Source organism: Zeugodacus cucurbitae, chromosome 3 (assembly GCF_028554725.1).
Source record: "Zeugodacus cucurbitae isolate PBARC_wt_2022May chromosome 3, idZeuCucr1.2, whole genome shotgun sequence".
NCBI classification, from domain to species: Eukaryota; Metazoa; Arthropoda; class Insecta; order Diptera; family Tephritidae; genus Zeugodacus; species Zeugodacus cucurbitae.
Window position 1 is genome coordinate 12,353,982 of NC_071668.1, and position 16,865 is coordinate 12,370,846.

General features: G+C 30.9%; 1 protein-coding gene across 1 annotated transcript in view; it reads right to left on the bottom strand.

Moving 5' to 3' along the window:
- LOC105216132 (uncharacterized) overlaps positions 1-16,489 on the bottom strand; it is a 33,274-nt gene extending 16,785 nt beyond the window's left edge. The window contains exon 1 of the mRNA XM_011190460.3: positions 15,115-16,489. Coding sequence (XP_011188762.1) covers positions 15,115-15,235 — 121 coding nt within the window. The 5' untranslated portion in view covers positions 15,236-16,489. The remainder of the gene's footprint in view (positions 1-15,114) is intronic.
- Positions 16,490-16,865: the final 376 nt, after the last annotated feature.

The following is a 16,865-nucleotide window of genomic DNA, read 5'->3' on the forward strand; positions in this document are numbered from 1 at the left end:
AAAAAATTAAAATATAAATGCTTGCTGACAGCAAAAATTCGCTACCACTCTCCCATTTTATACAGCACAGCCCTTATGTTGTCTGCACCATTTGGCAAAGGCATTACTTGTCGGCAAGTTAACCCAAAGCGCTTGAATGCCAAACAACCGCCCAATACCATTCAAATCAGTCAACAATTCAAGCGTCGCCAATCGCCTACCCAAAAGCCAACCAACAACACTACTGTCTGCCAGCCAAGAGTTCTTGCCACACAGTTCTTGCCACTCACCGCACCAACTTGTGCCCATTTTTCGTTTTCTAGCCCATACTAGCTTTCGTCTCGCCATTAAATCGGCAAGTTTAACTGCTGTCATCTGCCGCTGATGCGGCTCACATTTCTAAAGAGCATGATTTTTATGTCTTTTCTTTTCGTCTCTTACTCTTTTCACTTTTATTTTTGATATTTTCGCCTTTTTTGTTTTTTTTTTGCTTTGCCTTGATTTTCTATGATTTTTATGTTGCTTGCTGGTGGCATGACTCGAAAAAGCAACGCTGCTTTGTTGTGTGTTTGTATTCCTTGCTGGTGGCACGAACTGCGTTTTGTATGAAGTCTTCTTGCGTTGCGAGGTCGTCCTCTGGGTCTAACCGCCTCTTGGCTGCGGCGCGTCTGGTCGTTGCATGATTTGTTGCTTTGTAGCAGTTGGCAGCAGCAGCTTTAGCAGTCGTTTGATAGTCGATTACTCATTGTTGCTCATTGGGTACCGGGTGCCGGGTGTTGGCGTTAAAATTCGATAGCGCCGCCACTGCTGCTAGCGTGCTCATGGTTTTCTTCTTTTCTAGCCATTTTCTTGCCTCATCTAGTAGCAAGCAAGCAAGCAGCAGCTGTTCTGCCTCAACAACACTCATTGTTCTCGGGTTTTTATTATGTCTTGTTTGGGTTGGTGTTGTTTCCTCTTTTTAGCAATTTGAATTTTCCACAATTCGCTCGACATGCCACCTACACCTACCTCGTACATGCTGCCACAACCACATTGCCTCCTGCCGCTGTTGACCCCTTTTTTCGCACTCTCTTTCGCTTGTGTTTTTGTTGCGTGTTTTTGCTTTTGTTGCAAACATTTGGCGCCATCTGTTCGATTAAAATCCAAACTCAAAGTTGAGTGTTTCCCAACGCGCACACATACACAGTTTGCAACAGCAAGAACAATAGTGCCGGCATCGTTAGCTCAACTCAACTCCACTCCTTTGCTAGCTTTTTGTTGCAATTGTTGTTGTTTTTTTTTTCTTTTTGTTTTTGTGAAAAAGCATGTGATTCACGCTTTGGCTACACGTTGTGGCGCTCTGCATCGTCATAGTCATCGTGGTCGTTAGCGTCGCTGCCTTTGCTGCTTGCCGCCAACACACATTCTGGGAAAATCAGTCTCACATTGCTGGCAAAAGTTGTTCGCAGCAACATTTAACGCCAACAGCAGTTGCCTCTTTGTGTGTATGTGCGTCATTTAGCACATGGGTTTCAACTTCGTGTGTGTGAGTTTGTTTTGTTGCCGCTTTTGGGTTGTTCCTCTTCGTTGCTGTTGCTGCTGTTGGATGAAGATGTGACTGTGCTGATAACTTTGTGAATTATGTAGCAAGTATTGTGCGCGTAACAGATGTGCACTTTTGGAAAAACGACTCAAACAACAACAACAATAACAATTATGCAAAACAACAAAAAAAACCAACAAACTGACACTTGAATAGATCGCAACAAATGTTGCCATTATGAAGATAGAATATCGAATGAGTATTTAATTGAAACTTGGTGATAACAATGTGGTGTTCATGTAAGCGTGAAGAGGGTGTGTGTGGGTGTGTTTGATAGTGGTGAGATTAAAGCGCTTAAAAAGTATTAAGTTTACAAGCGGATTTCTTGCAGCGTAGTGCGCTTAGAGTGGAGACTTTGTAATACAAATAAACAAATTACTAAATTAACTTAATTAATTAAAAAATAAATGTTGAAATTTTTTTTGATCCCTTTTTATATAATAATACATGACAACCCTCTTTCTTTATTCAACTAAAATTAAGATTTTATTTTTTATTATTTTTTTTTGTTAATATTTTTTTAAATTGATTTTTTTTTTTAATTAAATATTTTTTATTTAATATTATTTTTGTAATAAATATTTCTTTTTTTATTTAATTATTTTTTTATTAAATATTTTTTTTATTTTATATTAAATATTTTTTTTTTATTTTTTATTAAATATTTTTTTATTTTTTATTAAATATTTTTTTTTTATTTTTTATTAAATTTTTTTTTTATTTTTTATTAAATATTTTTTGTAATAAATATTTTTATATACTACTTAATTCTTTTAATTCTATTTCAAATTTTGTACTTTAAATTTTTTTATTTACTTAATTTTTTTTTTATCACAAAAAAAAAAAAAAAAAATGGCACACACAATAATATTTCATTGCAAGCTATTTTCGCTTTAAATTTATGGCTGGTAATTCATCTGATTTGCCCGCTGCCATTGGCATATATGGAACCCCTTCTCAGACTACTAGACACACAGTGGCTAGGCATATTGTTGGCCAATCAAACCTTCATGCAGATGACTAGGCAAGAATTTATTTATTGAATTTGTGGCAAAAAAGACACACCAGAAAAATTATGCTATGCTATACAACACAATTTATATTTATAGCCAAAAGCACAAAAAATGTCGTCACCATGTAAGTTTGTACGGATGTGTCTGACAAATCAGGCATAAAGCAATAATATATGACACAAATCCTTCGAACGCATGTTTTGGGAGTGATAAAACGCATTAATAATAAGAAATGACAGACTATATATGCTTTGTGCCTTGTTGGAAACAAAATTCATATTTTTCTTGGTCAATACTGAACTTCAAAACTTTGCACAATATTGAAATACTAATTTTGAATTTTTTTTCTATTAAATATAAGTAAAAAGCGGAATAATAAAATCATAGTTAAAATTTTTAACATTTCCTTACAACCAAGCAAAACCTTTTGACAGCTGTCAAACACTCGAAAAATTCTCTCCACAACCAAAAATTTCCTACTGGGCATGTTAATTAATTTATTTTTCTTCGAATTGATACGCTGATAGCTGAATTTATTTGCATTGCATTTACGGATTTTCCGCCAACACTGCAATTTGCTTCAGTTTTTGCTTTATTTGTTGTTTTTATTGTAATGTCTGCCTGCTGTGGGTGCCTTGCCTTGTCTGCCATGTGGTGTGTACCATCAAACAATAAGCTTATTATTTTGGCGCCAACAATATATGAACGCGCATAATGACAATCACTCAGCTAAAGCAAACGGAGCGACTCAAGCAAATGCCATAAATTCTATGAAATCAGACAAATCAGCCAGCTGAACAACAACAACAACAACAACAACCACGCTAATCAATATTGTGCCAAAAATATGTGTGTGGAAAACAGTAGTTGAAATAACTGAAAGAATGAAGAGAAGAAGCACTTCGCTTGGCAGCGCCACTTTGACTGGAGCACTTGGTGCTTGGCTACATATGGTCGGACGCTGCGTATGAGCAACATGCAATTGGTGTGAGATTTGCATGCTGAGGGTGCTCAAAAATAAGTTGTATGCGGACTGAAGTAATCTCTGCACCTTAAAACTGTTACTCCCCCTCTTTCTTATCCACCTCCTCCCCTTCTCCACTTTTATAAAAGTGATGCTTGCTTTTTTATTGTTGTTGTTGTCGCCATTGCTGACTTACGTTGGCCTAGCAGGCGACGACAGCGTGACATTTTTATTATTTGTCGCATGCCCCCACCCACTGCGTGTCTGTGGTGCCCTCTGACCGTAGCAAATATGAAAAAATAACAACAACAATAACAGCCAAAGTAATTGTAGCAAACTTTTGTGGCAACAGCAACAGCAGTGAGCTTAAATTGAACTGTTGCAACAACAACAATAACAACAAAAAAGACAAAGACGTGGCAAGCAATCATCAACGAGTAAACGCAGCTGTGACAACAGCCTGACATTGGCCAACATGATTTTTCTCCAGCGCACACACTGGGGTTGATTGGCAAAGCAGTAAAAGAAAAGCTGAGCAACAACAAAAGCAATTCATTTGTGTCACAACTGTCTGTGCGCTCTACAGTCACTGCTTTTATGGTTATTCCTCTTATTGTTGGCAAATCTTTTTTTGCTGTTGTTGTTTTTGCTTTTATTGTAATTGTTGCCGCCACCAAGCTGTTGACGAGATTTGTTATCGTCGCCCCGAAATAAATTGTATGGCGATTTTTGGGCGACTCACATTCACAAGGTTTTTTTTTTTTTGGCGCTGCTTTGGCGGACAATGTGTCATGACTAGTTTGAGAGAAAGTGGAGGAGGGGGTGTGTAAGCATGCAAGGGTATTTGCCAGCTTGGTCGCGTCATACAAATTATATTTATGCAAAATCACAAGCGCGCATATATTTATTTGCTTAGCCCAACAGCCACCATGCGGAGACGCACAGCAGCCAATTTGTTAGCATACTTCTAGGGGTTGTCAAGCAGCAGTGGCGGCTGCAGCTGGTGTGGGTGGCGAAAATTGAGGGTTTGTTAGACTGTGCGCTTGAGTACACTTGTGTATGTGTATTTCAGCATATTTGCTATTCTTTCTTGAAGTGAGAGAAGAGCTTATGTCATTTGAAACCCTTACAATTTTTTGGAAATTCGAAGATATTTAAAAACAGGCATCTCAATTGGAAATGACAACAAAAACATAAAAAAATTTTAGAAATCAACCTTATTCTATGTATATTTTAAATAAAAAATAAATATCGAAATTTTTCGAAATCTCAAAAAAAAATTCGATATTTCAAAAAAAAATAAGTTTTAAAAATTTAGAATTTGAAAAAAATTTCAAAATTTTTTAAGTTTTCAAAAAAGAATTTCAAAAGTACTAGTTTTCGAATTTGCCATTTTTCAAATATATTTATATTTAAATCGTAAATTCTGCAAATTTTCATTAAATTTTAAGAAAACGAAGTAAAAATTCGATTTTCAGGAAGTTCGAAAATAATTTCGAAATTCGAAAATAATTTCAAAATTCGAAAATATTCATTTCTTATATCACTAATGTCTATGATGACCCCAGATAAGATCATTTGCCTACGCAGTCGCAAAAAATTAAAAAAAAAAAATTGATGAAATAAGTTATATTGCCACATTTATGGCGCACCCATGCCCACAGTTCACACACACAAACACGCATATTTATGTAAATTTCTACAAAAGGCATATAGACTAAGCGCAGACAACCCAAAATTGCACTTGAATATGAAACAGCATGTTGTGTATGTATACAGTAACAACACTCATAAATTGTTACATTTACATTTGTTGTTGGCAAATGAGTATGTGTGGCATGCAGCAGCAGCAGCAGCAGCAGCAGCTTATTTGCATACATCTATTATTGTGTTTGCTTTTATTATTGTATTTTCGTTACAATTTCGGCTTGGCCCCAGCTCCTCAGCCTCCCCGTCGTACCAAACCCGAAAACAATGCATAACGCAAAACCGAAAAAGACAAAGAAAATGATTTGTCAACATTTTGAATTTATCTCAAATACACACACAGAAACACAGCTAAGTGACGCAATTCTCTACCATTTCAACCGCTGTGGCAGACAGCAAGCGCAACCGCAGCTCCAACAGCTGTTAGATTGTGGTGTGGCGGTGACCCAAGCAAAAATAGCATTTCCACAAATAACTGTTGGAGAAAACCCCGCCCACCGCTGTCCCGCTCTTTTGCTTTACAGTTACCATTGTTACAGTTAGCAGCTGCGTTTCGCTTTGCGTACTGATTTGTTTGCGCAAGTAATTGATAGCGTTGCGCAAATATGTGGCAGCAGCAGCAAGCAGTTTTTATTCTATTTACTAAAAGTATTTGGTTGTTTGTTGTTATTTGTGGTTAGTTGCTCAAGCGTCTGGTATGAGGTGTTTGTTTAAGCAAAAGAGCACTTGAATTTTTGTTACAATTAATCAGAGTTAGAGAAAATTTGAGATGTTGAAAAGACGCTGAGAAAGATTTGAGCCAAATAAGCTGACTTTGTTTCGAAATGAACCGAATTTGAGCCTCTTCCTTTTATATGAAATCAATTTATTTGATTCGAATTCATAATTCTTTTGTGAAATTTCAATTTCAAAGTCAATTCTATTCGAGCCAAATCCATAACTTTTAGTTAAATATTTTTTTAAATTTAATTTTTTTTTAATTTTTTTTTTTTTTTAATTTTTTGAAGTAAAGATTGTGAAACTTTATTTCTAAGAGTCTTCTTCAACTGATGTCAAATTAATTAAATTTTGTTTCATCAGTTTAATTTTCTTCAAAGCAACTTAAAAGATTTCAATTATTCATGGCTAATTCACTTAATTCAATGAATTTAACTCAATTAGAGTTAATTTAGTTCACTTCGAATATATGTTTCATATTAATTGCAGTCAATTCATTTTAGTTGGAATTAATTTCATTCCATTCCGCTGAATTATTTTTATTAAACTCTTCTAGTCACCTACAATCATTTGTATTAATTCTGATCATTTTTTATTTAATTTGAATTAAGTCATTTAATTAAATTAAATTTAATTTAAATTAATTCTTTGGATCCTAATTGATTATTAATTTTGGTTTTTGTTCTAATTGATGAGCTTAATGCACATAATTTCACTTATGTAATTCAAATAAACTTAATTCAATTCAATTTAGATTAATTTGAATGCGTTCTTTTCGATTAATCAATCAATTAAAATAATCTCAATTAGATCAATTATAATTAAAAGAATTGTGGTTTAGTTAAGACACAAAATTCTCTTAAATGTAGCTAAATGCTAGTTAGATTTAGGAAATTTTTAAATATTAATACTTTAATTTTTTTATATACACTTTTTAATTTTTGAATTTTTCTTTTTTTTAATATTTTTATTAATGTTTTGAGTTCAATTAATTATTATTTTTTTCATTGTTATAGGTTATTTTGTTTAATTTTTTTATAATTTTTTTTTATTTTTTAATAATTTTTATATTTTATTTTATTTTTTATTTAATTTTTTTTTTAATTTATTCTATTTTTTTATTTAATTTAATTTTTTATTATTTTTTTATTTTTTAATAATTTTTATATTTTATATTATTTTTAATTTAATTTTTTTTTTAATTTGTTCTATTTTTTTATTTCATTTAATTTAATTTTTTATTACTTTTTTTTTATTTTTTAATGATATTTATATTTTATTTTATTATTTTATTTGTTATTTAATTTTTTTATTTTATTTTACTTTATTTTATTTTACTTTATTTTATTTTTTTTTTCTATTTATATTTTCTTTTAATAACCCAATTTTAGTTTATTTCATCCTCAGCACATGTTTTGAATTTATTGTATAAACTTCATGTCTAATTTAAATTTTTGTATGTATGTTTCTGTGTACAATTGTATATAATATTTCGCACAACAACGCAATTATTTCAGCGCCAAGTGCTTATTATTGCCCTACACCTGTTTTAATTATGTTTTAAACGCGCATTTTTCTCTGCTTTATTTTATTTATTATATGTTTCCTTTATCTTTCTGCTGCTCTACACTAACTTTCGCCTCATGCCTTAAGAATTATTGTAAATACAAACAAATGTACCAAATGTGCGAATATTTCTTCCACAAATATGATGATAGGCGTCGACACTCGCCACCCCCCACACCGAACAGCCTCAGCCTCAGCGGCATCAGCGAACAGCAGCCAACATCTGTTTTCGTTCGCGCCTCAATTGCCATGCAAGGCAAGGCAAGGCAAATTGTACAAATCGTCTAGTCAGCACTTTTAATTCCTCTACTTTCACACACACATCCATATAAATACAACAACAACAGCCAGTCAGTTAGTAACGCGCCTGTGAGCCCCTCATAGCATTTGCTATATTCGGCGCTTTTATTCTTTATATATGTTATTGCCTCCCTTGCGTTAATTTCTGTGTGTTATTATGATTGTTTTGTGTTGCACAAAGCATGTTGAAAATTTGTTAGTCGATATGAGAATACAAATAATTTCCGATATCATAGCGGGGGTGGCATTTTATTAACAAAACACACGCAGCGTGCAACACGAGTGTGAGTCCCGCTCTCTATATTTCTGTGTTTGTGTGTGTGTACGTGTATGCCTTGTGGTTAGCTGTGCGGTGGGGGTAAAGGTGGCCGAGGGAAACTGTTTCATTTGTTAAGTATGTGGAATTTTAATTGTTCAGTGGTTTCAGCGTTTATACGCCTGTTGGTAGGCCAGCATGAGCGTGAGGTTGTATGTGCTCTTGTGTGTATTAATAAGCTGTTTGAAATTTTATTGTTATTGTTTAGTAGAGTGCCTATAAAAATATACACCATAGTAATGCACATGTGTATCTGCTGCTTAACGGTAGTTTTTTGTATATACATACATTCATATATCTACATATTTATACTCTTTATAGCCACATCGAGGGGTTTTAGAAAATTTTGGTGATCAAATATAAACAAATATTGGAAAGGTGTAGATATGTTTGTGTACAAGTGCATGCATTCGATGTTTTTCGTGCTTATTTGTACCGTTTAACGAAACAAGGTCGCAGTGCGCATAATTATATAAGTGTAAATGTCTCACACAGCGCTTTGGCGCAACATGCGGTTTGGCACTTAAAAGTTAAAAAACGAATTGATTACTGTAAACAACAACTAATTAAAGTGTTAAAGGTAAATAAATTAAAAAAATTGGATTTAGATGAATTAAATGAGTGGAGAGAAATGGAAAAAAATAATACAAATTATTTATAAAAATAAAATAAAAAAAATTAAAATTGAAAAAATAAATAAATAATATAAAATAAATAAAATAAAATAAAATAAAATAAATAAATAAACAATATAAAATAAAATAAAATAAATAAATAAAATACAATAAAATAAAATAATTAAATAAAATAAAATAAAATAAAATAAAATAAATAAAATAAAATAAAGTAAAATAAATAATATTAAAATTAAAACTGAATACTAAATTAAACTAAATACTAAATTAAAGTAAATTAAAATTAAATAAAATAAAATACAATAAAATAAATAAAATAAAATAAATAAAATAAAATAAAATAAAATAAAATAAAATAAATAAAATAAAATAAAATAAAATAAAATAAATAAATAATATAAAATAAAATAAAATAAATAAATAAAATTAAAATTAAATTAATTAAATAGTATATTGGTTTTGAAAAGAAGTATTCTAATAACAAAAAAAATATTTTAATAAAACCAAAAAATTGAAAGTTTTTTTATCAAATTTAAATAATGTTTTTTATACAAAATTTGCGCAATTTACAACAACAAAAACATTTGAAATAATTAACTAATTCGCAATTTAATGGAAAATAAATAAAGAAAGCACAATTAATTTCCATTAGCAAAAAGTATGTGAAGTGTTGATGCAATATATCTACATTTCATTGCAACTGCAACGAAAAAACTTTTAATTACATTTAGTTATGCATGTATTAACAGGTATTGCGACACATGTCGCAATAATAATAAAAAATTTAAAGAAATAATAAAAAAATAAAAAAATATATTTATTCATAATAAGAAAGAAATGAAGATGAAAAAATTTAACATCAACAATAACAATTTAACATCAAATTTTTTCATCTTCATTTCTTTCTTATTATGAATAAATATTTTTTTTTATTTTTTTATTATTTCTTTAAATTTTTTATTATTATTTTTTTTCATTTTATTTAATATTATTTTTCCATTTTATTTATTATTATTTTTACATTTTTGTTATTTTTTTTTAATTTTTTTATAATTTATTTTTTATATAATTTTTTTAATTTAATTTTTATCATTTTTATTTTATTTTACCTTTTACAATTCGCTTATAAAATTTGCTTTGCTTCTGCCACTGCTTGCTGTTTACTCTGACTTTTGGCTTTTGGCACATTTTTATTTTACGACTACAATGCAGTTTGCATACGAATTTCATGCGGGGCGTTTAATGACCTACAAAAATTTAACATACAAACCAAAAAATAAAGCAACAACAACAATGCGCCAATGTGGCAATTCAAGAAATATTCAACCAAATTAACATATGACAAAACAAATATTGTATCAATTTATTGTAATTTCAGTTGCAAATAATGGCAAGGTGTTGTTGTTGACAACATCACAAACAACAACACGACATGGCACTTGACGTAACGCAATACAGCGCAAATATTTGTATTATGAATTTTTGCATTCATTTTTTGTTTTGTTAGCTTTGCTTGCGATATATCAATTTGATTTTACTATTTATAGCTTTGTGCAAAGCTATCATCATCATCGCTGCTCGCCGCTCACCACTCACCACTCACCTTTTGCCTGTCACACGCCATTGTTGTTGTGTAAGCGTCGAAAGGTTTAATTACCTTTTGATAAAAATGCATATCTTACAAATATCGCATTTGCTGAAAGTGAGTGGTGTATGTATGTATGTATATACTATTGTTGTCGATTTATTGTCGAGCAATCGGAAATTTTTTGCAAAATGCATACAATTATTTATTTTTGATTATATCGGTTGAATTTATTATACTTTTTTTGCATTTGTTTTTTTTTTCATTTTATTTTTTTTTTTTGTAAATTTATTGGTTTTGTAATTTTAAATTTTTTTATTTATTTTTTAATTTTTTTTTTTATTTTTTTTATATATTTTTTTTTTGAATTGTTATAATTTTCTTGTAAATGTTATACACACGGAGGTCAATTGTGTGTGCAAAATCGGCGTCGTGTAACCAGGTGAACGTCTGGCACTCACTTGTTAAATATATATATGCGTAAGCCAAATTAGCATAAGAAAAAAGCAACGTCTGCATACGAGATTGGCGTTTAAATTTGCATTTCTTATGACGCCAACAAAACAATTCGCACCTTCACCGTGCTAAATTTTGATTTGTAAATAATACTGATTGAGCAATTTGCGTTCGAAATTCATTATTTTTTTTTTGCTCCAGCTCAGCGTTATTGGCAGTCGGTCAAAATAGCGTGGAGAGCGAATAATCAACAAAAAAATGTAATAATAAATAAATGAAAATTAACAAAAAAATATGAAAGTTAAAAAAATTATAATTTTGTATAATTTATTTTAAATTATAAATTAATTATAAAAATTAAATTATAAATATTAAAAAAAATATTTAACATAACGTAACTTAACATAACATAATATAACATAGCATGACATAACATAACATAGCATAAAATACCATAAAACAATAAAAAAATATATGTGCAGCACAGTCCACCCAAAAAATATATTCCATGTAGAAATGTTAGAAATCAAAATCAAAAAAGAAATCTCTTTCACCTCTTCAACCGTAATTCGAGCACCCAAATGCGCCAATTTAATGCGATTTGATAGCAATGCATTCAAACATTTTATACACTTAGCGCGCTCACAGCCTGCACAAAAGGCAAAAAAAAAGAAAAACAAAGCAACAACAACAAATTAATGTGTCATAAATCAGGCAAGCGAAAAAACACCAACAGGTGGTGACAACCAGGCAGTCAGAATGTGCAGTTAGGCAGGCACAAGGTGACTTTATCACAGGTAGCCGTCGTACACACACACACAGTAAGCACCGTTTGCTTACGGCGCACCAACCACACCAATTACGCGTACCTTTTTCGGCAGTGCAGCGGAATGGCAACACTTTTTACCTGCGCTCACCCCAGCTCGGGTTTAGTTTGTGGGTAATTTGATATTAATTTTTAATGTGGCCGAAATATATAAATGTGTGTATATTATATAATATATACATATAAGAAATTTTTGAGGTGAATTTTATCGTATTTGCCGGCGAATTTCTTAAACTGACTTGCTGTGCAACATGCAATGAAGCAACAAGTTGTGGCATATACTCGATACATATTTTGTTTTCAACTTTTTTCGTGGCTAATTAATTTTTATACAATTAATTTATATTTTTTTTCACTCTCTCTCTCTTTGAAATTTTTAAATTATTTATTTTATAATTTAAACATTATTTTTAAATATATTTTTCCCTCATCACCTCTACTCACTTAATTACCTTTATCTTAACTCCTTTTTTCGCTTCATTTTGCTACGTTGTACTCTGTGTTGTATGTTTTTTTTTTCTCCTGCCCGCTGATTGGTCAACCTATGTTTAGGTGCCGTGCCAACGCCACAACCTACGCAAATTTTGATTGGCTCAGGCCAACTAAAAATTTCGTTAGATTTCGTTTTATTTATTTTTTTTTTTGCGGTTTTTATTTGTATTTAATCAGCTAATTTTCGGTTTGCCAGCTTTTTAAACATATCCATGTATTTGGTTATATGTATGTATATACATATGTTTGATATGCATGTATATATCTCTTTGCTTGTATGTTTTGGTGTTTTCTGAACATTTGTTTTTTTGTACAAATGTTATAACAGTTGTTGTTGGTTTCTTTTACTGGCTTTAGGCAGGGTGTTAGTTCTTTATAAGTGTATATAGGCATGTTTGATGGTGTAGTTAGATTTATAATGCGTATAAGCGTCTTACACTGATCGTTAGCGATCCTTTGTGAAGTTTTTATCTAGCTGTTTCGACTGTATTTCATTTTTCAATTATTTGTTGAGTCTTTTGGTTATGGTGAATGCGTGGAATGCAACCTTTTTGAATTGTTGTCTTAAAAATATATAAATTTTATTGATCTCGAAGTATATTCTAATTATTTTGGCTTACAAATTGGAATCATAAGTGGCTGTTAGCGATATTATCTCATTTTCATATATATGTTTATGCATCATGAAAGAAATTTCTGAAATATATAGTGGCTTTTATGCTATAATGGGGGATGGTATCTAACTATTTCGTCTAGAAAATAATACATATTTTGAAAAAAAAAAAACTTTACAAATTGCCATTTTTTATATTTTATTGATATATTTTTAATTATTTTTCTTTTACTCGGAAAAAGATATAAATTCCCAATATAAAAGTTTTGTATATGATTTTCTTGCCTCTATAAGTATTTTTTTAACATTTCTGTTTTTATGGTTATTTATTTATTTTTTTATATTTTTTAATTTTTAATAATTTTTTTTTTATTTATATTTTAATAATTGTTTTTTTAATTTTTAATAATTTTTTTTATTTATATTTTAATAATTGTTTTTTTTTAATAATTATATTTTTTATTTATTTTTTAATAATTATAATTTTTTTTTAATATTTTTTTTACTCCAATTAAATATAAGTTTTCCTCTAAATAGTTACAAAAATATTTGCCTCATAAATATATTTACATTTATAACAATAGATATTACGCTATTTGTTAACTATTTTAGCAATTTACCACAATTATTTGATCGCTGTTAATTGGTATTAACTAATTTCAAGAGCAATTGCAAAGTACACGCGCACCCACGCACTTACATACATAAATACATACTAATTGACTATTTATACGCTACTGTAGGAGATGTAATAATATTTACAAAAACACTAAACACCTGTGTAAAAACAAAGCCAGTAGCACACTGTATAAACACAGAAGTTATGTAATAAATCTACAAATGTAGTTGTGTGCGTGATCTATCGACAATGATGTAAACTGAGTTAAGAATCATAATAAGGCTTCATACAACAACAACAACATGTGTCAAGTCAACGTTAAAAGTGCGTGTTTAAATCCAATCATAATATTTGTCACAAATTAACTTAACATCAACTTAGTCGTAATAGTTGACTGATATATAGACAATAAATCTTTGTATTGCCAAGATCGCGCTTATTTATTTCCTGAGACAAAAACAACAACAACCATCACCGTCATCTAACGCTAATTAAGCTTTGTATAGCAGCAATACAGACAATAAGCGCTAATCTCAGTCTAATATATGTACGTGAGTTTGTGTTGTGTTGTATTACGTCTGTTTGTCGCTTGGTCAAAGTACGCGCACCAGACGACCAACAAGCTAGCTATATGTAGCTGCAGCTGATAGCGGGAGGTAAAATTTTGCCAACGCGATTATGGTATTTCCGTTAAAGGCGTTAACCACTTTCGTGTACTTGGGTATATGCATTCACGACTGTATTTTGATCAAAATAAAAATTGACTCTCATTGGATTTTTGTCATTATTTTTTCGAGTTCAAAAGCTACGTGGTTCTCTTTCAATAGATACATGTTATGTTTCTTGGTAATTCATATTCTTATAACTGTTTATAATCAGTTTTTTGATAAGAAACTTTCTTGGAATTTCTTCAACTTCAATGTAAAATGAAGTTTCTGTCCAAAATTATCATGAATCTTATCAAACTACAATTTCAGAAATTCTCTACAATTGTTTTCGATTTAAGAAACCAAGTAAAGATCACCAAATTGTCTATCGCCAGCTGTTAGAACAGACCCATTTTGTTCTTTTTTTGGTTTTGAAATAAGTCAAATCTTATAATTTTATTGTTTCTGGCTCTAGAACATACATATTTTCGTTCAATGATCGTAGATTATGAGTGTCACTAAACTATATTTAGAAAGTTATGGTTCATAAATGTCTATAGAGCGTAGATCTAGCTTCTTTTCACATAAAACAGATCGGATGTTCTGTTCTAGTACTACTTAGACATATTCAGTTACTCATAATGATCCAATATTGTGAAGATCACTACAAGATCGCTCGAAAACGAAAGATTCTGCAACATATCTTCGGAAAATACCTTGGAACAACATCAGAGAACATGGAATAGAAGGATTTCAAGTATATAGCAACTAGTTTCAATTTAGAAGATCGTCTCAGTGAAAGATCCTTAAAAGATCTTTTATAATTGAAACTGATTTATTAAAGATTATACTAGAAAGGCCTCATCAGTACTTTTAAAGCACTCAAGATGATCTCAATACCGTTTTTTATGAAATTTTTCAAACTCCGATTTCAGAGTTTTATAATTTTAAGACTGAAGATCGCTGATTTAAGTTAGAAGACTCTTCACTATTCAACATTTTGAAATGCCGTCGTAGTATAATTAATTTCATAATTATGTAACGAAAACCCCAACTGACTAATAACTAAAACTAACGGTACATCTCTCTGCGCTTACCTTTCATTATGATCGCCGTTAATTCTGAAGCATTTAATTGCATGCAGAATTGATTCTCGCTGCCGCTAATTGTTGTTGCACTCGCTGTTGCTGTTGCAGTCGCTGCTTTTGTATTGGCCATATATTATATTTTTGTTGTTGTTGTGTTTGTATTTCTTTAAATTGTAAATGTAAATTAATTTGTGCTTTAACAGTTAAAACTGTTAATTCTTAATGCGATGCGCAGTTTGTTGGTATAACTGTTTTATTTTTTTTATTTATTTTTGTTGCAATTTTTATCACTCACACAAATCCACTTTTGACATTTATATTGCGATTTATCCTTGGGGTTAGCGTACGTTTAGCTTAAACACCACAGCAATAATAACAACAACAATAATAATAATTTGTTGTGTTGCACTAATCCGGCATTAAGCAGTTTTTCACCGTTAGCACCGTCGTTGGAAGCGGGTGTTTTCGGTGCTGTTTAAGCTAAATTGCTTCTTGTTTGTTGTTGTTGTTGTACTAATTGGCTTTTTATCTGCGCTTCCGCGGGTGTTTAGCGTTTTAGTGGTTGGTAACACTTGATTTATTGAGTTGTTTCAACACTTTTGTGTGGTACTGTATGTAATTGCAATTATACACTGGAAAATATATATTTTTTTATATTTTTCAAAATTTTTTGAAGTTTCTTATTTGGATTTCAACTTCAATTTTGCACAAAACTTAACTGTTTCTTACTTTTTTCCACAAAATTATTATTTTTTGTTTTTGTAGTTTTGTTGTAATAATTTTAAAAATTTTTGTTATTGTATTTTTTTTTTTGTAAAAAAATTTCAATTTTAATTTTTTATATAATTTTCACACTTTGTTTTTATTTTAACAAAATTTTTTATTTTTTGTCTTTTTATTAAAAAATTTTATGTTTCTTGCTTCAAAAACTTCACTTTTTCTTGGACTCTGCTTATTGTTGTTTATATTTTTTATTGTAATATCTAATAAGCTTTCAAATTTTGAGCCTTAACACTTGACACTTGCCACAAAAAATACACTTGCAACATTTGTATTTCCGTTAATTTATTGTTGTTATTTTACAACAACACGACACTGCTGTTTCACGTGGAAATTGTTTAATAATAATTTTTTATTATATTTTCTGATTTGCTATTCATTTGTTGTTGTTGTTTTCCGACACTTTGTTTCGCCGCTTAAATGTTTTTGTTGTTGTTTTTTTTGCGCCTCTCCTCGATTATTTTGTATTTTATAATTATTTTTGTTTTCCTACTTTAAAAACCGCTCCGTTCTCATGCACTCACATCCGTCAACGAGCGAGGTAGCGAACCGAATGACACACCAAACTCAGCCGTTTCATACAACAACCCAACGAAGGCGAGTGGCGAACAGCGGCAGTGCCAACAACGAGAACGACGACGACGAGCACAACTCCGACGATGACTACTATGACGACGACGACGCGATGATCCAGCAGCGCAGCAGGGGTAGGAGGCAGGCGCAAGCAGGCAAGAAGGCAGGCCAAAAAAATCGACTGCTGCCAACCAGTCCGGCTGTCAGCCAACAAGCAAGCCCAGTAGTAACCAAACAAATGCATACAGACAAACATACAAACATACTCAGCAATAATTGTTGTGCTAAGCGCTGCTGTGCTGTGCTAAGTTCTCTGGTTGTGTTGTGTTGCATTGCGTATGGCCGATTGCATTACACATAAGCATGTGTGTGTGTGTGTGTGTGTGTTATGTATGAACAGTTGGCAG